Source organism: Pecten maximus, chromosome 2 (genome assembly GCF_902652985.1).
Source record: "Pecten maximus chromosome 2, xPecMax1.1, whole genome shotgun sequence".
NCBI lineage: Eukaryota > Metazoa > Mollusca > Bivalvia > Pectinida > Pectinidae > Pecten > Pecten maximus.
The window spans coordinates 17,013,711-17,039,730 of record NC_047016.1 but is presented as its reverse complement, the minus strand read 5'-3'; the positions used below and the strand labels follow the sequence as shown (position 1 = coordinate 17,039,730).

General features: G+C 35.6%; 1 protein-coding gene and 1 long non-coding RNA gene across 2 annotated transcripts; one reads left to right on the top strand and one right to left on the bottom strand.

Moving 5' to 3' along the window:
- Positions 1-1,340: 1,340 nt before the first annotated feature.
- LOC117341786 (circumsporozoite protein-like) lies at positions 1,341-4,639 on the bottom strand. The gene is made up of 3 exons (XM_033903651.1): positions 4,612-4,639; positions 1,967-2,350; positions 1,341-1,600 (listed from the first exon to the last, which is right to left on the bottom strand). The coding sequence occupies exons 1-3, from the start codon at positions 4,637-4,639 to the stop codon at positions 1,341-1,343; spliced, it is 672 nt and encodes a 223-aa protein (XP_033759542.1).
- Positions 4,640-10,541: 5,902 nt separating this feature from the next.
- On the top strand, positions 10,542-13,731 carry LOC117319768. Its single transcript, XR_004530816.1, has 3 exons — positions 10,542-11,397; positions 11,509-11,590; positions 13,312-13,731. It is a non-coding gene; the product is annotated as an uncharacterized LOC117319768 (long non-coding RNA).
- Positions 13,732-26,020: the final 12,289 nt, after the last annotated feature.

Below are 26,020 nucleotides of genomic sequence, written 5' to 3'. Positions count from 1 at the left end.
AAATGTTTGTACATCCTTCGATCTTGATCTTTCCACAGTTAATGTGTATAGGGTATCCATTATGTGCAGGAAGAATTGGAGACATGGCTAACATCAGTATACCACATCATTGTCAATCTCGTCCTGTTCTACAAAGGATGGATGTCTGATCCAAGTCTGCACTAGGCAGGGGAGAAAATGGCAAGCCGACAGCAAAAATAAAACCGGATGGTCCTGAGACATATATCTCATTACTGTCATGAAAAAGGACATATATACCTATTAACTGAAATACAATGAAAATGTTCACTTCTGAAATGTTAACATATGGTAGAATGGTTAAAATATAATGGGTGAACTCCCTTCAATATCCCTTGAATGTGGTTATCAATTAGGGCTTATCTTAGCAGTAGTTATATCACACAAGGGGAAGTTGTGACCTCAAGGTCATATACAAACACCCAAAGGTCTTGGCCTGGATCTAACAGCAACTGACTCTTTGTTTCCCTTGGTGATTATTTTCTCCCTGAGCAAAATGTCACCAGGACAACCTACAGCTGTACAGGAACAGACACTGATAGAGACAGTGTAAAGTTCACAGAAGAATGTGTTTTTTTCTGGAGCAGATGATATCAACAAAAAGATCATTACTAGGACTGAAGGCCAGAGGAGAACTATTTCAATACTGAAGCATCCAGGATCTCTTGTTGTCTCCGAGGGTTGTAACTTCTTTTGAACCGAGGGTTGTAACTTCTTTTGAACTGTCAAGTGTAAAGTAAAGCTTTTCTCTAATTGGCTGTATCTTGTATTGAACCATGAAGTATAGAGTAAAGCTTGTCTCATAGTGGCTGTATCTTCTATTGAACTGTTAAGTGTAAGTAAAACTTGTCTCCGAAAGGGGCTGTATCTTCTAATGAACCATCAACTGTAGAGTCAAACTTGTCTCCGAAAGGGGCTGTATCTTCTAATGAACCATCAGCTGTAGAGTCAAACTTGTCTCCGAAAGGGGCTGTATCTTCTAATGAACCATCAACTGTAGAGTCAAACTTGTCTCCGAAAGGGGCTGTATCTTCTAATGAACCATCAACTGTAGAGTAAAACTTGTCTCAAAGGGGCTGTATCTTCTAATGAACCATCAACTGTAAAGTAAAACTTGTCTCAAAGGGGCTGTATCTTCTAATGAACCATCAACTGTAGAGTCAAACTTGTCTCCGAAAGGGGCTGTATCTTCTAATGAACCATCAACTGTAGAGTCAAACTTGTCTCCGAAAGGGGCTGTATCTTCTAATGAACCATCAGCTGTAGAGTCAAACTTGTCTCCGAAAGGGGCTGTATCTTCCAATGAACCATCAGCTGTAGAGTCAAGCTTGTCTCAAAGGGGCTGTATCTTCTAATGAACCATCAACTGTAGAGTCAAACTTGTCTCCGAAAGGGGCTGTATCTTCTAATGAACCATCAACTGTAGAGTCAAACTTGTCTCCGAAAGGGGCTGTATCTTCTAATGAACCATCAGCTGTAGAGTCAAACTTGTCTCCGAAAGGGGCTGTATCTTCTAATGAACCATCAACTGTAGAGTCAAACTTGTCTCCGAAAGGGGCTGTATCTTCTAATGAACCATCAACTGTAGAGTAAAACTTGTCTCAAAGGGGCTGTATCTTCTAATGAACCATCAACTGTAAAGTAAAACTTGTCTCAAAGGGGCTGTATCTTCTAATGAACCATCAACTGTAGAGTCAAACTTGTCTCCGAAAGGGGCTGTATCTTCTAATGAACCATCAACTGTAGAGTCAAACTTGTCTCCGAAAGGGGCTGTATCTTCTAATGAACCATCAGCTGTAGAGTCAAACTTGTCTCCGAAAGGGGCTGTATCTTCCAATGAACCATCAGCTGTAGAGTCAAACTTGTCTCCGAAAGGGGCTGTATCTTCTAATGAACCATCAACTGTAGAGTAAAACTTGTCTCAAAGGGGCTGTATCTTCTAATGAACCATCAACTGTAGAGTCAAACTTGTCTCCGAAAGGGGCTGTATCTTCTAATGAACCATCAACTGTAGAGTAAAACTTGTCTCCGAAAGGGGCTGTATCTTCTAATGAACCATCAACTGTAGAGTCAAACTTGTCTCCGAAAGGGGCTGTATCTTCTAATGAACCATCAACTGTAGAGTCAAACTTGTCTCCGAAAGGGGCTGTATCTTCTAATGAACCATCAACTGTAGAGTCGAACTTGTCTCCGAAAGGGGCTGTATCTTCTAATGAACCATCAGCTGTAGAGTCGAACTTGTCTCCGAAAGGGGCTGTATCTTCTAATGAACCATCAGCTGTAGAGTCAAACTTGTCTCCGAAAGGGGCTGTATCTTCTAATGAACCATCAACTGTAGAGTAAAGCTTGTCTCAAAGGGGCTGTCTCTTCTAATGAACCATCAACTGTAGAGTAAAGCTTGTCTCAAAGGGGCTGTATCTTCTAATGAACCATCAACTGTAGAGTCAAGCTTGTCTCAAAGGGGCTGTATCTTCTAATGAACCATCAACTGTAGAGTCAAGCTTGTCTCAAAGGGGCTGTATCTTCTAATGAACCATCAACTGTAGAGTCAAGCTTGTCTCAAAGGGGCTGTATCTTCTAATGAACCATCAACTGTAGAGTCAAACTTGTCTCCGAAAGGGGCTATATCTTCTAATGAACCATCAACTGTAGAGTCAAACTTGTCTCAAAGGGGCTGTATCTTCTAATGAACCATCAACTGTAGAGTCAAGCTTGTCTCAAAGGGGCTGTATCTTCTAATGAACCATCAACTGTAGAGTCAAGCTTGTCTCAAAGGGGCTGTATCTTCTAATGAACCATCAACTGTAGAGTCAAACTTGTCTCCGAAAGGGGCTATATCTTCTAATGAACCATCAACTGTAGAGTCAAACTTGTCTCAAAGGGGCTGTATCTTCTAATGAACCATCAACTGTAGAGTCAAACTTGTCTCCGAAAGGGCTGTATCTTCTAATGAACCATCAACTGTAGAGTCAAACTGGTCTCCGAAAAGGGCTGTATCTTCTAATGAACCATCAACTGTAGAGTAAAGCTTGTCTCAAAGGGGCTGTATCTTCTAATGAACCATCAACTGTAGAGTCAAGCTTGTCTTAAAGGGGCTGTATCTTCTAATGAACCATCAACTGTAGAGTCAAGCTTGTCTCAAAGGGGCTGTATCTTCTAATGAACCATCAACTGTAGAGTCAAACTTGTCTCCGAAAGGGGCTATATCTTCTAATGAACCATCAACTGTAGAGTCAAACTTGTCTCCGAAAGGGGCTGTATCTTCTAATGAACCATCAACTGTAGAGTCAAACTTGTCTCCGAAAGGGGCTGTATCTTCTAATGAACCATCAACTGTAGAGTCAAGCTTGTCTCAAAGGGGCTGTATCTTCTAATGAACCATCAACTGTAGAGTCAAACTTGTCTCAAAGGGGCTGTATCTTCTAATGAACCATCAACTGTAGAGTCAAACTTGTCTCAAAGGGTCTGTATCTTCTAATGAACCATCAACTGTAGAGTCAAGCTTGTCTCAAAGGGGCTGTATCTTCTAATGAACCATCAACTGTAGAGTCAAACTTGTCTCAAAGGGGCTGTATCTTCTAATGAACCATCAACTGTAGAGTCAAGCTTGTCTCAAAGGGGCTGTATCTTCTAATGAACCATCAACTGTAGAGTCAAACTTGTCTCAAAGGGGCTGTATCTTCTAATGAACCATCAACTGTAGAGTCAAGCTTGTCTCAAAGGGGCTGTATCTATTAATGAACCATCAACTGTAGAGTCAAACTTGTCTCAAAGGGGCTGTATCTTGCACTGTACAATAAATAAAGCATGTCTCCAGAGTGCTGCTTTGTAGATAAATGACTTGACCTTAACTAAGGTCACACGGTAATGTGATGTATTGATGACATCTTATCAACTATAAGGCCTATATTCATACTGAGGAATGATTAGTTTGTTTGTTATAATCAACATTCAAGGTCACAGGGGTCAAATACATTCAAGTAGTGTTTTTTAATGTTCAAGGAGGCTGAGATTAGAACTTTATGTGGACCAGAAGTGTTTTTCTGACATATTATTTTGGGTTTATAGTCAACTTTGAGGACTGTCTGAAGTTGATAGGAAGACTTCTGATGTCATTTATTTCCATCTTAATTATATTAATGCAAAATTGACTTGAAATATTTATCAAATTTGGACCATCTGAGTATAACTGGATGACTGTTGTAAGTATTTATGCTGTTAGGACTAAAGAAACAGAACTACTGTGGTACAGCTAAAACAAACAAAACAAACAAAAAACACAAAAGGTGACAGGCAAATGAACTATCAGACCCAGCTCATCTGTGTGTCAGTTATAACTTGTCTAAATACACCTTGTTTAATCCTGGAATATGTTATTGTTATTGTGGACTGTCTATACTCAGACAACCACCTAAAAACTCCAGCAAGCATTTCATGCTAATGTGGCTAGGAAAATGTACTTAATAAATCACAAGCCTAAAGAGATATGGTAATGGTCTGAGACACATAAAAATGTTTTTTTCTGACAGAGATTTGGATTTTCTGTCTGTAGCTTTCACTTTGGAGTGTGAAACAATGTCTTGCCTTACCCACCAAAGTAGCCTTTGATGACACGACTCATATTCAAGGAATGTCGGTTACCCTTTACTTTTTTCGAAAATATCTTGATTTTCAAAGACTTTCTGTGAGCAAGTGTGATGTTTTATGTTGAGGACGCGTTAAGGGTGAGGTAACTTTGTAAGTCTACAGCAGATGCACAATCCTATGAATTGCACCACAAGAAAGGGGATATAACTCTGATCAAAAATCAAAATAAGAAAATGATACAGTTATCGGTGAGATTTTCTCTACAATTTTATGATCTGTTTCAGTCCGATGTTTGATGGTTTGTCAGGATCACACATGTTTGGTGTAAACAGAACAACAGATGTTTTTGTTCTGTTTTTTTACAGACTTTCCAGTATCACACTTGTGACTGGTTGTATATGATTGTGGTACTGCAGTAGAGAAATCTCTACAGAACTGTGGCTCATTTAATCATAGCTGGGACCATTATTTTGATGTTTAACATGTAGTTTTTTCCTTTGCCTTCTCTGACAGGTGAATTCACGCTTTTTTCTTGCACAATTTATTTAAAGAGCCCTGGACTTTGCTTACTGATACAAAATTCCTAGGGACAACCAAAAAAAAAATTATTTTCAGAGTTCATTATTTTCAATATGTAACATATACAGAGAAGTAAATCACTTCTTAAAAAATACATTTTTGCAGCCAATTTTTGTTGTTCTGAACTTTAATAATTTTTCAAGTTTAACATCATGTGATCAAGGCCATGACCTTATATTTACTGTTGCCAAAGGTCAAAGGTCAACTGAGTTAATGAAATAGGACAAAGGATAGTATAGGAACAGACTTTGTCATTTTCATCAGATAACTGACCAGCATGAAGCATATATAAAACTATCATCAAATTGATAGGTCTTTTTGGCAACATTATAAATATAACCTTATGTACACTAAGGTGTAAAATGTACAAAGATGTTATCAAATTGATGGGTCTTTCATATCCAAATGGCTTGCTATACTTTCTCTAAAAAGTTAGCTAGCTGTGTTGTATCCAGATGGTTTCCTATACTTTCTTTAAACATTAGCTAGCTGTGTTGTATCCAGAAGGCTTCAATTCCTATACTTTCTTTAAACATTAGCCAGTTGTGTTGTATCCAGAAGGCTTCCTATACTTTCTTTAAACATTAGCCAGTTGTGTTGTATCCAGAAGGCTTCCTGTACTTTAAAACATTAGCCAGCTGTGTTGTATCCAGATGGTTTCCTATACTTTCTTTCAACATTAGCCAGCTGTGTTGTATCCAGAAGGCTTCCTATACTTTCTTTAAAACATTAGCCAGTTGTGTTGTATCCAGAAGGCTTCCTATACTTTCTTTAAAACATTAGCCAGTTGTGTTGTATCCAGAAGGCTTCCTGTACTTTAAAACATTAGCCAGCTGTGTTGTATCCAGATGGTTTCCTATACTTTCTTTCAACATTAGCCAGCTGTGTTGTATCCAGAAGGCTTCCTATACTTTCTTTAAAACATTAGCCAGTTGTGTTGTATCCAGAAGGCTTCCTATACTTTCTTTAAAACATTAGCCAGTTGTGTTGTATCCAGAAGGCTTCCTATACTTTCTTTTAAAAAGTTAGCCAGTTGTGTTGTATCCAGATGGCTTCCTATACTTTCTTTAAAACATTAGCCAGTTGTGTTGTATCCAGATGGCTTCCTATACTTTCTTTAAAACATTAGCCAGCTGTGTTGTATCCAGATGGCTTCCTATACTTTCTTTAAAACAGTAGCCAGTTGTGTTGTATCCAGAAAGCTTGCTATACTTTCTTTAAAATATTAACCAGTTGTGGTGTATCAAGATGGCTTCCTGTACTTTCTTCAAAACATTAACCAGTTGTGGTGTATCCAGAAGGCTTCCTGTACTTTCTTTAAAACATTAGCCAGTTGTGTTGTATCAAGATGGCTTCCTATACTTTCTTTAAAACATTAGCCAGTTGTGTTGTATCAAGATGGCTTCCTATACTTTCTTTAAAACATTAGCCAGTTGTGTTGTATCAAGATGGCTTCCTATACTTTCTTTAAAACATTAGCCAGTTGTGTTGTATCCAGAAGGCTTCCTATACTTTCTTTAAAAAGTTAGCCAGTTGTGGTGTATCCAGAAGGCTTCCTGTACTTTAAAACATTAGCCAGTTGTGTTGTATCAAGATGGCTTCCAATACTTTCTTTAAAACATTAGCCAGTTGCGGTGTATCCAGAAGGCTTCCTATACTTTCTTTAAAACATTAACCAGTTGTGTTGTATCCAGAAGGCTTCCTGTACTTTCTTTAAAACATAAGCGAGTTTTGTTGTATCCAGATGGCTTCCTGTACTTTCTTAAACATAGCCAGCTGTGTTGTATCCAGAATTTTCCTATACTTTCTTTAAACATTAGCCAGTTGTGTTGTATCCAGATGGTTTCCTATACTTTCTTTTAACATTAGCCAGTTGTGGTATCCAGATGGCTTCCTATACTTTCTTAAACATAGCCAGTTGTGTTGTATCCAGAAGGCTTCCTGTACTTTCTTAAACATAGCCAGTTGTGTTGTATCCAGAAGGCTTCCTGTACTTTCTTAAACATTACCCATACCAAAAAAAGGTATAAAAAGTTATAACTTTTTAGTACCTTTTTAGTACCTTTTCTGTACCTTTTTCAAAAGGTACAAAAAAGTTATAACTTTTTTGTACCTTTTTGAAAACTTAGAATTAATGAATGTAACTTTTGATAACTTTTTTGGACTTAGACAATTTTAGATGTAACTTTTTTGTACCTTTCTAGACTTAGAAAATTTCAGGTATAACTTTTTTGTACCTTTTCTGGACTTAGAAAATTTCAGGTATAACTTTGTGTAACTTTTCTGGACTTAGAAAATTTGAGGTATAACTTTTTTGTACCTTTTCTGGACTTTGAAAATTTGAGGTATAACTTTTTTGTACCTTTTCTGGACTTAGAAAATATTTACAACATCTGAAAAGATTGATTAATTTTAGCAAAACTTTGCTGGACTTAGAAAATTGCATGTATAACTTTTTTGTACCTTTTCTGGACTTTGAAAATTTCGGGTATAACTTTTTTGTACCTTTTCTGGACTTAGAAAATATTTACAACATCTTAAAAGACTGATTATTTTTAGCAAAACTTGTCTGTATCTTTTCTGGACAACCATAAGATTACTAAATAAATCTTATGTTTGCTTATGACACATAATAATTACTGTAAATGTAATCACAAATAATTATACAAGACAGTGACAGTGAAATTCTATTACAGGTAATTCAATCAATATAAGCTCAATCCCCATTTAAATGGAAATCTTAATTTAATAATGTACATACAATTGATTAAAATACAATTATCAGTGAACTGTAGGGAATTTGTGATGGGTCAGAGAGGCGAATCGCCTTTAGAAGACCTCAACGACAGGTAAGCTAGGTAACAGGTGATTGGAATCCGAAATGTGTGTTGAATTGTCCATGCATAGATAAATTTTTCATTCCAGAGAGGCATCAAAAATATTTTGATAAATAACATACATATAGATTTAAAATTAAACGAGATCCCAGAGGGATCTTGGCGCCCACCATTGAATGATCTTAATAGGTTCCATGTTAGATTGATCTTTTCTCTTTTTTTCCCTTCCTCTTACTAATCTGTATAAATTGAGAAACATCCCTCCAGTGCTTTTTAAACAAGGGAAACTTATATATGAAATTTGAGATTTGGCTATAATGGTTGTCTGTCGACAATGTTTTCAGATTGGTCCAAAAATGCAATACAACGGACCAAGGAGAACCTACATATGAAAATTGAGAAAGATTCCTTCAGTTCTTTCTGAGAAATCTCGATACCAAACTTCAATTGTCAAAATCCAAGATGGCTGCCTGTCGGCCATCTTGCTTTCCGATCGGTTCCAAAATGCGATATGCATAACTAGGCACCAAGGGGAACCTACATACGACATTTGAGAAAGATCCCTTTAGTACTTTCTCAGAAATAGCGATAACAAACTTCAATTGTCAAAATCCAAGATGGCTGCCTGTCGGCCATGTTGTTTTCTGATCGGTTCCAAAATGCGATATGCATAACTAAGCACTAAGGGGAACCTACATATGAAATTTGAGAAAGATCTCTTCAGTACTTCCTCAGAAAAAGCGATAACAAACTTCAATTGTTAAAATCCAAGATGGCTGCCTGTCGGCCATGTTATTTGGTGATCGGTCCCAAAATGCAATATGCATAACAAGGCACCAAGGGGAACCTACATATGAAATTTGAGAAAGATCCCTTCAGTACTTTCTCAGAAATAGCGATACCAAACTTCAATTGTCAAAAACCAAGATGGCTGCCTGTCGGCCTTGTTGTTTTCCGATCGGTCCCAAAATGTAATATGCATAACTAGGCACCAAGGGGAACCTACATATGAAAATTGAGAAAGATCCCTTTAGTACTTTCTCAGAAATAGCGATACCAAACTTCAATTGTCAAAATCCAAGATGGCTGCCTGTCGGCCATCTTGTTTTCTGATCGGTTCCAAAATACGATATGCATAACTAAGCACCAATGGGAACCTACATATGAAATTTGAGAAAGATCTCTTCAGTACTTCCTCAGAAAAAGCGATAACAAACTTCAATTGTTAAAATCCAAGATGGCTGCCTGTCGGCCATGTTGTTTTCCGATCGGTCCCAAAATGTAATATGCATAACTAGGCACCAAGGGGAACCTACATATGAAATTTGAGAAAGATCCCTTCAGTACTTTCTAAGAAATATTGATAACAAACTTCAATTGTCAAATTCCAAGATGGCTGCCTGTCGGCCATGTTGTTTTTCGATCGGTCCCAAAATGCAATATGCATAACTAGGCACAAAGGGGAACCTTAATATGAAATTTGAGAAAGATCTCTTCAGTACTTCCTCAGAAAAAGCGATAACAAACTTCAATTGTTAAAATCCAAGATGGCTGCCTGTCGGCCATGTTGTTTTCCGATCGGTCCCAAAATGCAATATGCATAACTAGGCACCAAGGGGAACCTACATATGAAATTTGAGAAAGATCCCTTTAGTACTTTCTCAGAAATAGCGATAACAAGAATTGTTTACGGACGGACGGACGGACGGACCACGGACGCAGGGCGATTTGAATAGCCCACCATCTGATAAAAAGGGCTAAAAAGGTATTCACTTTTAATTTATTGCATTTTTAGTACAATATTCACACCCTTGAAATGCGTTTTTTTGGGGGGGGGGGGGGGGCAGTTTTTTTTAAGTTTATCTTTTTATCTCAGAGGACCAATCATTGCTCAGAGGACGTGAATAATTACAACTTAGCATTGATAAGTCACGACATGAACAAACTCAGTTGTTATAAAAGATAAGCAGTTCGTTATATCCCAACACAGACGTTCATAAACGTACGTACATAGAACATGATGATATAATTTACTTCACGTGGGACGATGGGTCGCTCACCTACAAAAATATTTTCCGGAAAACCCAAGCTTCATTCATCCCAATGGGATTAATATAGCATGGTCTTTGTCAGTGCATCGCATATTTTCTGGATGTTTGCGCTTTTGACATTAATCTTGTAGTAGCATGCACAATTATGCCGCATTGGACACAAACTCCAGCGGTAAACAAACACACGTGTGTAACACTTGTGTCATTTTGATCGTCCAAACTCTCAGACGCTTTGATTTAACTCCATATAAGTAAAGCGTTTTTATGATCTCGATATGACGTAAATTGCAATAAACATTTTAATCTGAAAACAGCGCACACGATGTTTTGTCAGTGAACACATTAAACAAAACAATCAATTGGTCATATATCTATAAGCCAGATCGTCAGATTATTCACAAAGGACATCTGCAGGAGAATTGATCTCGTAGCATTACAGTAGCCTATAGCTAGTTAGTGATGTTACTGAAACGTGCACATCATGTGTGTAGGCTACCTCACGAAAAGTGGGACCACGCACCAAAAGTTAACCGACCCCGTCAGACACAAGCTGATCACCGAAGACCTCATACTCGGGGCATCAATTAGAATATAATTAGCGGCAGTCTACTGTACCGAACTCATTGAATTTTGTAAATACCTGTGTACCTGAGGAGTGTCCAGTTCACCTGCTGACATAGCGGTGTCCTGGGGCGTTAATTAATTAGTTACATCGTTGTCATGCCTGACTGCCTATGATTTGTTGCATTGGCCAGTTTACCTGGGTATCTCACCTGTGCACAATATTATCGGTATCAAGAATATAACAGAACATATGACACGTTAGTTTCTCTGTACAGACACTTATGCATGTGTGCCATCATGTGCACTGTGAAAGAGTACGATGTTGCAGTAATCATAATAATAATTAAATAAAAATATATAACAACAACTAAAATATATATATAATAATAATATCGATAGGATTTCTCATGATATCGTAGGCGGCCTAATAACTTTATTCGACATTTTTCTTCTTCGTTCACTTGGCCCTACTATACACATGTATACCCACCGCCAGGCGGCGCTCCCTTCAGTTTAGCGGGAGATTTGTATTACAAGTGGCGGCCATTTTGTTTGTTTACGGAAACGTGATGAAAGCTTAGACCTAGAACAAAATCACGTTATATATACAGTACGGTATATATTGGCGACATTTAATTTCCCCACTCACGGAATACAATCGACAAACTGGGAACAGAATATCAAATTTCGTCTAGCTTTTGGCGACTTATGATACCCCTTTCACCGGCAAACACTGAATTATCGGACAACATGAAATCAGGGTAAGTTATGTTCTAATTTGTCTTCGAATCGCAGATTTTGTCGCTCTCGCGATCGTCATACATTAAACAACATTGAGTGAATATGTTCATATGAAATACTTCATGTTTCAGGACTAAATTCACCAGCATTCATGTTCCTCGGACCACCCGCCCCCTACGCACAGCCGATTTATAAATGTTGCATCTTTCAATCGTAAGTTTAATTTGCTTGCCAAGTGATTATTTTTTAATCCTTCACCTTCACATTCAGGGTCAATATTATGATATATTTAAAATGGATTCACACATATATGTGGCCATACACGTTTTTCGTTTATGGCGTTTGGTATGAACGTCCCAAAGTATATAGTATATATAATATACTTCGTTTTTCAATGGATTTTCTTGAAATTCGATCCACTATATATTGGGGTAGGCAATAATTCGTCAGCTATTTTACCTGATAATTTTTTTCATGTTTTCCCGTACATTTGTTACTATTTTTTACTGAAATAGACGAATATATGCACCATAATTTATGGTAAGTATGAACATTTTGTTCTTTATTCCTAATTATACGCACAACACTATTTTTTTTTTAAATGTAATTAACATGCAATTAATATCTATGGAATCGGCTACGGTAAATTAAATATATATAGAAATGAGAGGGATTGTTACTTGTTGTGTGCGTGAAATTTCAAGGAAATCCAATAAAATAAAGTCCTAATTGAAAATTTGTCAAAGTATACGTATTTAAAATAGATCTACAAAGTAAAATCTATATACAATTTTAGCACATTTTATTTATTATACATAGACCATTGGAAAATTTTAGAAGAATCTTTCTTCTTTTATTTTATGTGAATTCATTTAAAATGTTTTATTGCTGAATTAACACACATTGATTACTCTCACCATCAGTTTCCCTTTTAAGTTGATCATCCCCGCCCCCAATATATTAGCTTGTATGCAATGCAAGATGGCTGACAGGCTGTCATTTTGAATTTTATAATTTTGAAGTTTCTCAGAAAGTTATTTATGGATCTTATTCAAAAGAAACATTTTAGGCTTCTGTTTTCAAATTAATAAGATCTAGAAGAAGAGAAAAGTGATTCCTTATTTGGGAATCACTTTTCTCTTCCTTCTTAGGCTAAAGAACAGTCCTGTATATATGATATATATAAAATTGATATTTATATAATAATCATACAATTACATGATATCTCTGGGGGTATCTTCTTTTTGATTTGACATGATAAGTTGTGTTTGTTAGCCTATAGTAATTACTTCTGTCTCCCAGCCCTCTAATTTTGCTGCTGTCTAATAATTCTAGAATTTATTGACAAATTTACACGAAATGGGCCAGGTACAGTTCACAAAATTATGTCAAAACCCAGGGTCAAAGCTCATGAAGGTCATTAGATTGAAAGGTCAAGGTAATTTTTTTTTCTTTTCATCAATATTTTGTTTTGGCATGATGAAGCAAATTTAGTTGGAATTAAACTAGGTGTAAACTGACAAGGTCAAGGTCAAATTTTGCGTTTTTTCACTGATTAAATATTTTGTTTCAAGGCTAAAGCAAAGTTGGTCAGAATTAAACATTATAATAATGCATGGAGTCAACTGACCAAAGGTCAAGGTCACTTGGTCAAAGGCCAAGGTCAGATTTTGTTTCAATATAATTCCAACCAATATTACTCGGTGATTTAGGCAGATGGGTTCTTGATGATTATGGGAGATATATATTATTTATTGCCTCATGATGAAATTGATGGGGTCCTTTAAATTTTCAGTGTTCTAGTTAATAAATTATAATAACCCAATTAACTCTCAGCCTGTCCTAGTTATTAAGTTATTACACCGAAACCAGCATTACAATATGTAAATAGATCACTAACTGTTTTGTTTTCTTTTCTTTTTGATGGACTATAGAGTGTCAATCCCAAGAAGAACCCTGATCAGCTCCTGGAAAAATCAGTGTTCTTGCAGTATTGTCAGTCAAATCTCAAGGAAAGGATCCCAGAAGAGGAACATTTACATTATTTCAGACTTTTTTCTTTCCTGTGTAACAATGCCTCAAACAGCTAACACATTTTATATAGTATACAATACAATGTGTATTAATAACAGTCCAGTTAGAGTGCTGTGTTATGCAGTAAAAATACTTAATTCTTGATGACATGTTGGTTTTATGTTTACATTAAACGGTAGTTATAATATATACTAAAGAAACATAGTGGATAATGCCTTGTACAGGAGCAGGAGTATGACAGTGTAATAGTACATGACTGCTGCGTTCATCCATGGAAGGAGTCTGTTATTCGAAATAAAGCTTTCCATGAGGACGAAAAATAGTGCTTTTGTTAGTCTTTCAAGAAAATGTGCAAAGTGAAAGGAGATTTCCGTGATGTTTTATGAATAGTAATTCATTGGTCTAGAAGACATGTATTTAATAAGTATATTTCTGGATAAAAAAACATTCTGAAGCAAAATCTTTTTATATTTTTCTGTACCTTTTCCATACTTTTTCTGTAACTTTTCTATACCTTTTTTGTACCTTTTCAGTACCTTTTTCATACCTTTTTAGTACCTTTTTTGTAACTTTTTAGTACCTAGAAAAAGTTATAACTTTTTTGTACCTTTTTCATACCTTTATAGTACCTCGAAAAAGTTATAACTTTTTTTTAACTTTTTAGTACCTAGAAAAAGTTATAACTTTTTTGTACCTTTTTTATACCTTTTCTGTACCTTTTTAGTACCTTTTTTGTAACTTTTTAGTACCTAGAAAAAGTTATAACTTTTTTTTAACTTTTTAGTACCTAGAAAAAGTTATAACTTTTTTTTAACTTTTTAGTACCTAAATTATACCTAATTTTGTGTGAAATGTAACTTTTTTATACCTTTTTTGTACCTTTTTTATACCTTTTTTGTACCTAATAAAAGTTCTAACTTTTTTTAGGTACAGAAAAGTTATCAAAAGTTATAACTTTTTAGTACTAGATTGGAACCGCTGTTTAAACATGGTTCCAATCTAGCATCAAAAGTTATAACTTTTTTGTACCTAAAAAAGTATAACTTTTTTGTACCTTTTTTTGGTATGGGTAGCCAGTTGTGTTGTATCCAGATGGTTTCCTATACTTTCTTTTAACATTAGCCAGTTGTGTTGTATCCAGATGGCTTCCTGTACTTTCTTAAACATAGCCAGTTGTGTTGTATCCAGAAGGCTTCCTGTACTTTCTTAAACATAGCCAGTTGTGTTGTATCCAGATGGCTTCCTATACTTTCGTAAACATAGCCAGTTGTGTTGTATCCAGATGGTGTCCTATACTTTCTTTAAAACATTAGCCAGTTGTGTTGTATCCAGATGGTTTCCTATACTTTCTTTAAAACATTAGCCAGCTGTGTTGTATCCAGATGGTGTCCTATACTTTCTTTAAAACATTAGCCAGTTGTGTTGTATCCAGAAGGCTTCCTGTACTTTCTTTAAAACATTAGCCAGTTGTGGTGTATCCAGAAGGCTTCCTATACTTTCTTTAAAACATTAGCCAGTTGTGTTGTATCCAGAAGGCTTCCTATACTTTCTTTAAAACATTAGCCAGTTGTGTTGTATCCAGATGGTGTCCTATACTTTCTTTAAAACATTAGCCAGTTGTGTTGTATCCAGATGGTGTCCTATACTTTCTTTAAAACATTAGCCAGCTGTGTTGTATCCAGATGGCTTCCTATACTTTCTTTAAAACATTAGCCAGTTGTGTTGTATCCAGATGGCTTCCTAAGGGTGAATATGTTTCTGCTCTGCTTCATTACTCTTCTGATATTTGATGTGTTGCAGTTCTTAAGCTTTAATCCAATTTCAAAACAATTAAGTCACAAAACTGAATAATGCTGGCGATTTACTAGACCAGAACGGAAACAGTCCAGTTCCAGGTCAATGAAGTGGCAATTAGATTTTGATACAGAATGAAGTCACGTCTTTGAGTGGGACAATTTAAAAGTGGTTGAGATCTTGATAACTTTTTTAGCAGCAGAAAAAAGAAGCCAATAATAGATAGAAGCCATCTATATTTGCTGCAGTGACACAGTACTTAATAAGGATGAGGGGGCCCATAGATTGAATCATGCATATCTATGACTAAGTTTAAAAGAAAGCCTAGCTGAATTGACTTCTACACAATCAACACTTTCTACCAACATGGTGTACATAGAAAATCTATTCACATTCACAAACCAGAAGAAAATGCTTTATAGTATAAGAAAACATAGTAAGTTTTTTCAATGGCAAGAATTTAAGACATCATACTGTGAGAATCAATAGAGAATTTTAATATCTAGATCATTCTCCCAGCTTGGTGCTGTAAGCATATACTCTGTTCTAACGGCCAGATAATCTGTATTGAATACTTGTGCTCATCTCACCCTCGGGTTTGTTTTTACCCTGTCACCAGCAACCTCTCACAGATTGGCCCATCTCACTACTTGGAGCCTTATTTTTTCTGTAAAACTTGGTTTTAATTAAGTTTTTGCCTGTGATCCGATTTTATATAATGCGGAGGACCATCTCACCATGCGATTTCTTTCTCATCTAACTTGCGGGCAGGTGCATTGATGCAATGAGGTGATGGTGTTTGGTTGACAGGAATTGATATATATAGCAGCACCAGGCATTGAGAGTTCTGGTATAATTGGACAAACCGGTAAAACACATTATAGAAAATTAACAAAAACAGAGAACAGATATGTGTAAACAGTCCCTGGAGTAAGTCTCCTCTCGATACAAAATCCAATTTTTGTATTAAAGGAAGTGAAGAACTGTCTGAGTTTGGCACAAACCTCATATGATCATTCAATAGATGGGTAATGAGATCGAAAAATTTTAAAGCGAGAAACAGTTTTTAGACAATAGTTGGTAGGGATCACATCAAATTCAGTAGGTTTGGCTGGTCGTTACCAACGGAAACCTCCTCTGCAGAACATGTGACCTGTTAGCAATTCACTTTATTTAGAATTAATGCATATCAACTTTTTGGAGGTCTCTCTTTTTTCTCTCTTTGGTTTGAGTTCCTGTAGAGCATTTCTTTACTTTCATTGCTGACATGGGGAAAATAACGGATTTGTTTTTTTTTTCTTTTCTTTTTTTGTGGGGGTTGGGGGTTGTGATATTTATCTCTGGAGCAGTATTATGTATTTGATTTAGCCAGTAAAATGTCAAAGCTTGCAGGAAATTCCCTTGCTTTTTTTTTAGCACCCACAGGTGTCGGAGAGAGCGATGTGTTACTCAAGATCAGGTTATAAACTGTGGTGAATTGGAATCAAAATGGCATATAAGATAGGTGCGGAGTAATGCCTTCTATGTATTTAAGGAATCCTGGGGGTTCTGTTAAAACCCTGCTGCGATAACCACGACATTAACAGCCAAAACATCAACATAGTTCATTTAATGATTAAATGTGATGTAGTCATTTCACATCAGACTTTATAATTAAACTGGAGATAAAAGCCAAAGCATTAGGAAAACTTTAGGATGCAAACATATCACCTCACGGAGCTCTCACACATTCAATAGTTGGAATCAAACTGTAAACAATTTTTTTTTAAATTCTTTGAACAGGTTTAGTATTTAACATCACAGCTGGTATATGGAAAACTACTAAAGTTTAGGCCACTGGCCAGAAACTTGTATGAAATTGACATCATTCACCAAAGCCTGCTATATGGATCACCATTTTACATCACTAATTGAGGTCAAGGTCACATAATGGTGTTTTGTTTATGTTTACTGTTGTGTTACAATGTCTGTACAGGGCTCAATGGGGTCAAGGTCATATAATGATAACTGTTGTGTTACAGCTCTGTACAGGACTAACTGAGGTGGAGGTCATATATTGTTATTTACACAACTTGCTGAGGTCAAGGTCATATTTTGTTAATTGTTGTACGTGTTATAAAGTGTGTACAGGACTCAATGAGGTCAAGGTCATGTATTGTTAGCTGTTGTGTTATAAAGTCTATACAAGACTTACTGAGGTCAAGGTCATAATTATATTGTTAGCTATTGTTAGCTGTTGTGAAATAAAGTCTGTACAAGACTTACTGAGGTCAAGGTCATAATTATATTGTTAGCTGGTGTGTTATAAAGCCTGTACAAGTCTTCCTGTGGTCAATACCATACCAGTTTTTACTATTCACCATATAACCTTTAATAGTAGCCATATCACCACAATATTAATGGTATCATCTTTAATATCTAGAAATGTGTAAACCTATCTGATAGTGATGATGAAGATGATGGAGAAGAATTAGAATGTGGAGTAAACCTGGGTGTCAGATATTGGAGTCTGTACACAGGTGCCTCAGTGGGAGTTGGCTGATTAATTCAAGATGGATATTGTGTTACAATATCTCCAATCTGTTTCCTGATTACTCAGGGACAAAATCACACAGATTTACTGAAATTTAAGAGGTGTTGTTGCAGATCATTATCAAGTCAAAGTATTTGATGCGTGACCAAATAGACTATAAATGTCTATGCAGTATAATGGTTTCCTCTCTCTGCGGGATCTCCAAAGCTGCCACCGAACTGTGTACGATTTTATTACTCTTTTCCTTTTACTGTTTTGAAATGTAACACCTTTCACAAACAGAGATCACAGAAATTCAAAACATTTGCCTTATTATTGCAATATTTTATCATATTCTTCTCATAATGGAAAATACTAAAACAACTATCATTAAAGTAATTTGATTCTCTTTTTACGATAAATTAAATAACATAAATTAGTATAGGAACTGTATAAATGCTCTCGCACCACAGACAGTATTGTTTGTAGTGAAATGTATAAATACACTGTAACCATAGACAATATTGTTTGTAGTGAAATGTATAAATACACTGGTACCATAGACAATATTGTTTGTAGTGAAATGTATAAATACTCTGGTGCCATAGACAATATTGTTTGTAGTGAAATGTATAAATACACTGGTACCATAGACAATATTGTTTGTATAGTGAAATGTATAAATACACTGGTACCATAGACAATATTGTTTGTAGTGAAATGTATAAATACTCTGGTGCCATGGACAGTATTGTTTGTAGTGAAATGTATAAATACTCTGGTGCCATAGACAGTATTGTTTGTAGGGAAATGAATAAATACTCTGGTGCCATGGACAATATTGTTTGTAGTGAAATGTATAAATACACTGATGCCATAGACAATATTGTTTGTAGTGAAATGTATAAATACTCTGGTGCCATAGACAGTATTGTTTGTAGGGAAATGAATAAATACTCTGGTGCCATGGACAATATTGTTTGTAGGGAAATGAATAAATACTCTGGTGCCATGGACAATATTGTTTGTAGTGAAATGTATAAATACACTGATGCCATAGACAATATTGTTTGTAGTGAAATGTATAAATACTCTGGTGCCATAGACAATATTGTTTGTAGTGAAATGTATAAATACACTGATACCATAGACAATATTGTTTGTAGTGAAATGTATAAATACACTGATACCATAGACAATATTGTTTGTAGTGAAATGTATAAATGCTCTGATACCATAGACAATATTGTTTGTAGTGAAATGTATAAATACTCTGGTACCATAGACAATATTGTTTGTAGGGAAATGAATAAATACTCTGGTGCCATAGACAATATTGTTTGTAGTGAAATGTATAAATACTCTGGTACCATAGACAATATTGTTTGTAGTGAAATGTATAAATACTCTGGTACCATAGACAAAATTGTTTGTAGTGAAATGTATAAATACTCTGATACCATAGACAATATTGTTTGTAGGGAAATGAATAAATACTCTGGTGCCATAGACAATATTGTTTGTAGTGAAATGTATAAATACTCTGATGCCATAGACAATATTGTTTGTAGTGAAATGTATAAATACTCTGGTGCCATAGACAATATTGTTTGTAGTGAAATGTATAAATACTCTGGTGCCATAGACAGTATTGTTTGTAGGGAAATGAATAAATACTCTGGTGCCATGGACAATATTGTTTGTAGTGAAATGTATAAATACACTGATGCCATAGACAATATTGTTTGTAGTGAAATGTAACCATAGACAATATTGTTTGTAGTGAAATGTATAAATACTCTGGTGCCATAGACAGTATTGTTTGTAGGGAAATGAATAAATACTCTGGTGCCATGGACAATATTGTTTGTAGTGAAATGTATAAATACACTGATGCCATAGACAATATTGTTTGTAGTGAAATGTAACCATAGACAATATTGTTTGTAGTGAAATGTATAAATACACTTGTACCATAGACAATATTGTTTGTAGTGAAATGTATAAATACTCTGGTGCCATAGACAATATTGTTTGTTATGAAATGTATAAATACTCTGGTACCATAGACAATATTGTTTGTAGTGAAATGTATAAATACACTGGTACCATAGACAATATTGTTTGTAGTGAAATGTATAAATACTCTAGTGCCATAGACAATATTGTTTGTAGTGAAATGTATAAATACACTGATACCATAGACAATATTGTTTGTAGTGAAATGTATAAATACACTGATACCATAGACAATATTGTTTGTAGTGAAATGTATAAATACTCTGATACCATAGACAATATTGTTTGTAGTGAAATGTATAAATACTCTGATACCATAGACAATATTGTTTGTAGTGAAATGTATAAATACACTGATACCATAGACAATATTGTTTGTAGTGAAATGTATAAATACACTGGTACCATGGACAATATTGTTTGTAGTGAAATGTATAAATACTCTGGTGCCATAGACAATATTGTTTGTAGTGAAATGTAACCATAGACAATATTGTTTGTAGTGAAATGTATAAATACACTGATACCATAGACAGTATTGTTTGTAGTGAAATGTATAAATACTCTGATACCAGACAATATTGTTGGTAGTGAAATGTATAAATACTCTGGTACCATAGACAATATTGTTTGTAGTGAAATGTAACCATAGACAATATTGTTTGTAGTGAAATGTATAAATACACTGGTACCACAGACAGTATTGTTTGTAGTGAAATGTATAAATACACTGGTACCATAGACAATATTGTTTGTAGTGAAATGTATAAATACACTGGTACCATAGACAATATTGTTTGTAGTGAAATGTAACCATAGACAATATTGTTTGTAGTGAAATGTATAAATACACTGGTACCACAGACAGTATTGTTTGTAGTGAAATGTATAAATACTCTGATACCATGTTTACACAGTAGAAATGTTTGAGTAGACAGTTTGTGGAAATGATTTTAGACTGAATGAAGGGGTGTACACATGGAGAGAACTCGGTTAGTCTCTAAAGTACAGATTTAATACAACTTCCAGAAGAAATGTAATCCAAAAAAGAAAGAAAAAAAAAACTACTTAAGATATCTGTAATGTTATGGAATCATCAAGAATCCAGCATTTAATCCAACATTGAAACAACATCACAGATTATCACTTCACAAAATTGTGGGCACTGACTGATAAAAAGACTTTAGAAATAGGTATGTGATGGGGGAATGTAAAAATGTCAAGTCTGAGAGAAAAAGGAAATAAAAAAAAACTTTGCAATAATTTATGTGTGGAAGAAGATGTTTGGTAAACAGCTGTGGTTTGATCTCACTCTGACAGCGATACAAAGGCTACTCCTCCTAACAATTTGTATCAACGCAACCTTACAAATTAACTGACAGATTTTGAAATGTTCTAAGCCACAGGGTTTCCCCGTTACACCTTTGTTTTAACACTGTGTGTAGAGGTACTAAAAACATTCAATGGAAGTTACCTCTATTTCATTAAAACGCATCAATAGATGTGTCAAAAGGAATCAGAACTAATGTAAAAATCTGTTCATTCTGATATTGAGCCAATTCCATGTTTATCGTAATGAATTTGCAGACATATTGAAATGAAACTATAACTAATTTTTTCTACTCGTTATTTCTGTATTCCATGGATGAGGACTGGCCTTTGTAAAATTTATGTTTCTAGACTGTAAATACATTAAACAATAAACCGAGTGAAACTACCATTTAAACTCACTGCCTCAATTCTGGCTCATGGTTGAACATTCATCCTTGTGAGGATTGCTTTTGTTCCTGTCCCCTAGCGGAGATATATCTGCTAGATTCTATAAAAATGGTCGCTGCTACTCTCTCTTAATGTTCTGCATTTTGGGAGTGGGTCGACTGGTTTGCCCGTTGTAAGTATAATGTGACAGGTGAGGTGTCCTGCCGGGTGTCTTTGGCAGTATGATTCGGTGAGGCAGCACTATAATTTAGATAACAGTTTTGCACTATCACAAGGAGATGAACACTAACATACCACAGCCTCCCAAAACACACTGTTAATAGGACATTAAATATTACCTAAACCAAACTAAACATAAAATAAAGTTACTAAAGGTAGATTTGTTATAATTTATAAACTTATTAACACAATGACTGTAATATGGATATGTCTGCTTACTTGATGGCTGATATGCCTATATGTTCTGTATCTGTGTTACAGGGAGTTGGCCAGGATGGTGAATATATATATATGGATCATTGTGAAGAGTTCTCTGTTTCTGTAAAGGGTCGGTTGATTTATATGACAAACAGATGCAGGAATTTCTTAATTCACATGTACACCTTTTCAAAAATAAACATACTCCCACTTTGATGTTACATAATTTAAATATGCCGACATGTCTCACTTAGCCGACGGCCATTTACTTTATCTGTACATCTTTTTATTCCTCACAAATTATTTCATATTCATCTTAAAAAAGAATTATTCAAAAGCTGCCGGTGTTTTGTTGAAATCTTTAAAGATTGTTTTTGTTGAGAAAATGGCAACATGTGAAGAACTTAATAGTAGGCAAAGAGTGAAGTGGACTGTTAGGTCACATGTTAGTGTGTGGGCTGTGACGGTATATGGGAATTATCAAACGGGCAGTCCTACTGTTTAGTTATTATAACAAAACCAATAAATTTATCTTGGCAAACAGAAATGTCCTCTTCAAAATATCAAAACAGGAAGGCCTTCTCTAAAATATTGCAACAGGAATGTCTTTTGGGTCATATGTAGATCCTGTTTAAATATCCCAGCATCTATGCTATACCTACATCTAACTGACCTGCTTATAAACTAAATATAGTGAGGCGTGATTGTTTAAACTGTTCTTTAAAAAGACAAATTCCAAAACTAATGATGGAGCAAATGTACTTTATCAAATATTTGTTGAAGAGTTTGGTGAAATTGTTGCCCAGAGGAAATTATATCCACATTATAATAGTGTCGTCATACAATGAGCGAGTGCAATCTAACAACAAAGATTTGGTGAAAAATGTCGCCAGGAATTTGACCAAAATTGTAGCCCGCGGAAACATGAGTCTGAGAAACAACGATGGCGTCGTTATAGACCTGACTTGAATTACAGTACCGTGACAGACACTACCAAATTAGGGGGCAGGGTAGATGATGTAACAATTTGTATGCAGGGACAGTGTTCACAGATTGTTGTCATTGCAGAATTCTATTATTGCCTACTAAATACTATTTGAAACGTCTCATTTGAAACTGATCCAGGCACCAGGGAGGTTTAAAGGGCCTACATTTCAAAGTGATATTTTTTGTAAAGAATGGAATAAAAAAGTTGTTCGTAATACCCTTTGTTTGAAATAGGGGATATGTCAATTCAAATCACTGTCGTCAGCTTTCTGTTATAGTCACATTCTGGTGGAGTTTTCTTGTGTCTCCGCTGTAGTGAGACGTACTTAAGATGAAGGGCTATGATAGAAACCTTAAAAGGAAGAGCTGTGAGCTCGGCATACGACATGAGTCATCATAATTTTTGAATTTTAAACATGACTCATATAAAACAAAAGGTTTCATCTGTAAGATAATAGTTTTTCCTGGAGAAATAATTACTTGTGGTTCTTATTGGAAAAATAACTGTTTACATGAGTGGAATGAAAAGGTATGATTAAATCTTCAGATAACCCTTACACTATGTTAGGTGTAGCATTTAACCCTGATCACAATTATTGTATGAAAACATAAATGAATGAAAATATAAAACCTTAAACTTGAAATGAACATGTTTTAAGCTTTACATGTGGTAAAATTCCCATCTTGTTTGTGTAGAATGAAAATGAATAAAATGATAATAGCTTTTGTTAATTATTATAAGTAACACATGCTGTAAATATGTCCATGGAGAAGGAGTGAACATCACAGATTCTATTTGGTTATTTTTCGATGTTATCATGAATTCATTATCATTTTCTTCTGGATTTGCTAGGAAATACTTTAATTTTCTAATGAGCATAAAAACAAGACAAAAAATATGATTTTGCACAGAGATCTTCTCATACGTGAATCAGGGTTTTTTTGGTCATTAATTAAACTGGAGTAACATTTTAATTAAGAAAAGCAATTAAGGCCTGGGTAGTCCATACCCTTTTGAATTTCACTGTTGACAGTTACTGAATTAATGACTTGAGCCTGACTGGGTCTTATGATTCTCCAAGAAACCTTACACTGCATATTGTAGAGAGGCAAACACAGAGATGTCAGAATGTCCTTATACAGAGATATCAGACATCCATAGGGGAGGGTATACACCCTAAAGTGTCTTTATACAGAGATATCAGACATCCATAGGGGGAGGGTATACACCCTAAAGTGTCTTTATACAGAGATATCAGACATCCATAGGGGGAGGGTATATACCCTAAAGTGTCTTTATACAGAGATATCAGACATCCATAGGGGGAGGGTATACACCCTAAAGTGTCTTTATACAGAGATATCAGACATCAATAGGGGGAGGGTATATACCCTAAAGTGTCTTTATACAGAGATATCAGACATCCATAGGGGAGGGTATACACCCTAAAGTGTCTTTATACAGAGATATCAGACATCCATAGGGGGAGGGTATACACCCTAAAGTGTCTTTATACAGAGATATCAGACATCCATAGGGGGAGGGTATACACCCTAAAGTGTCTTTATACAGAGATATCAGACATCCATAGGGGGAGGGTATACACCCTAAAGTGTCTTTATACAGAGATATCAGACATCCATAGGGGAGGGTATACACCCTAAAGTGTCTTTATACAGAGATATCAGACATCCATAGGGGAGGGTATACACCCTAAAGTGTCTTTATACAGAGATATCAGACATCAATAGGGAGATCTGGAATGGACAGACAGAACTAAGATCTTGAATGGACAGACAACTAAGATGTGGAATGGACAGACAGAACTAAGATCTGGAATGGACAGACAGAACTAAGATCTGGAATGGACAGACAGAACTAAGATCTGGAATTGACCGACAGAATCAATATATTGAATGGACAGACTGAATCAATATCTTGAATGGACAGACAGAACTAAGATCTGGAATGAACAGGCAGAACTAAGATCTGGAATGGACAGACAGAATCAATATCTTGAATGGACAGACTGAATCAATATCTTGAATGGACAGACAGAACTAAGATCTGGAATGGACAGACAGAACTAAGATCTGGAATGGACAGACAGAACTAAGATCTGGAATGGACAGACAGAACTAAGATCTGGAATGGACAGACAGAATCAATATATTAAATGGACAGACTGAATCAATATCTTGAATGGACAGACTGAACTAAGATCTGGAATGGACAGACAGAACTAAGATCTGGAATTGACAGACAGAACTAAGATCTGGGATGGACAGACAGAATCGATATCTTGAATGGACAGACAGAATCAATATCTTGAATGGACAGACTGAACTAAGATCTGGAATGGACAGACAGAACTAAGATCTGGAATGGACAGACAGAACTAAGATCTGGAATGGACAGACAGAATCAATATATTGAATGGACAGACTGAATCAATATCTTGAATGGACAGACAGAACTAAGATCTGGAATGGACAGACATAACTAAGATCTGGAATGGACAGACAGAACTAAGATCTGGAATGGACAGATAGAACTAAGATCTGGAATGGACAGACAGAATCAATATCTTGAATGGACAGACAGAACTAAGATCTGGAATGGACAGACAGAACTAAGATCTGGAATGGACAAACAGAACTAAGATCTGGAATGGACAGACAGAACTAAGATCTGGAATGGACAGACAGAGCTAAGATCTGGAATGGACAGACAGAACTAAGATCTGGAATGGACAGACTGAACTAAGATCTGGAATGGACAGACTGAACTAAGATCTGGAATGGACAGACAGAACTAAGATCTGGAATGGACAGACAGAACTAAGATCTGGAATGGACAGACAGAACTAAGATCTGGAATGGACAGACAGAACTAAGATCTGGAATGGACAGACAGAGCTAAGATCTGGAATGGACAGACAGAATCAATATCTTGAATGGACAGACAGAATCAATATCTTGAATGGACAGACAGAACTAAGATCTGGAATGGACAGACAGAATTAAGATCTAGAATGGACAGACAGAATCAATATCTTGAATGGACAGACAGAATCAATATCTTGAATGGACAGACAGAACTAAGATCTGGAATGGACAGACAGAACTAAGATCTGGAATGGACAAACAGAACTAAGATC

Bases quoted from the DNA above. Each gene is read 5' to 3' on its own strand.
- LOC117341786 (XM_033903651.1), bottom strand. From the start codon at position 4,639: ATGAGTCGTGTCATCAAAGGCTACTTTG. The intron at 2,351-4,611 runs GTGGGTAAGGCA...TTTACTCTACAG, and splicing joins TGTCATCAAAGGCTACTTTG to TTGATGGTTCATTAGAAGAT. The intron at 1,601-1,966 runs GTTCATTAGAAG...TTTACTCTACAG, and splicing joins GTTTGACTCTACAGTTGATG to TTGATGGTTCATTAGAAGAT.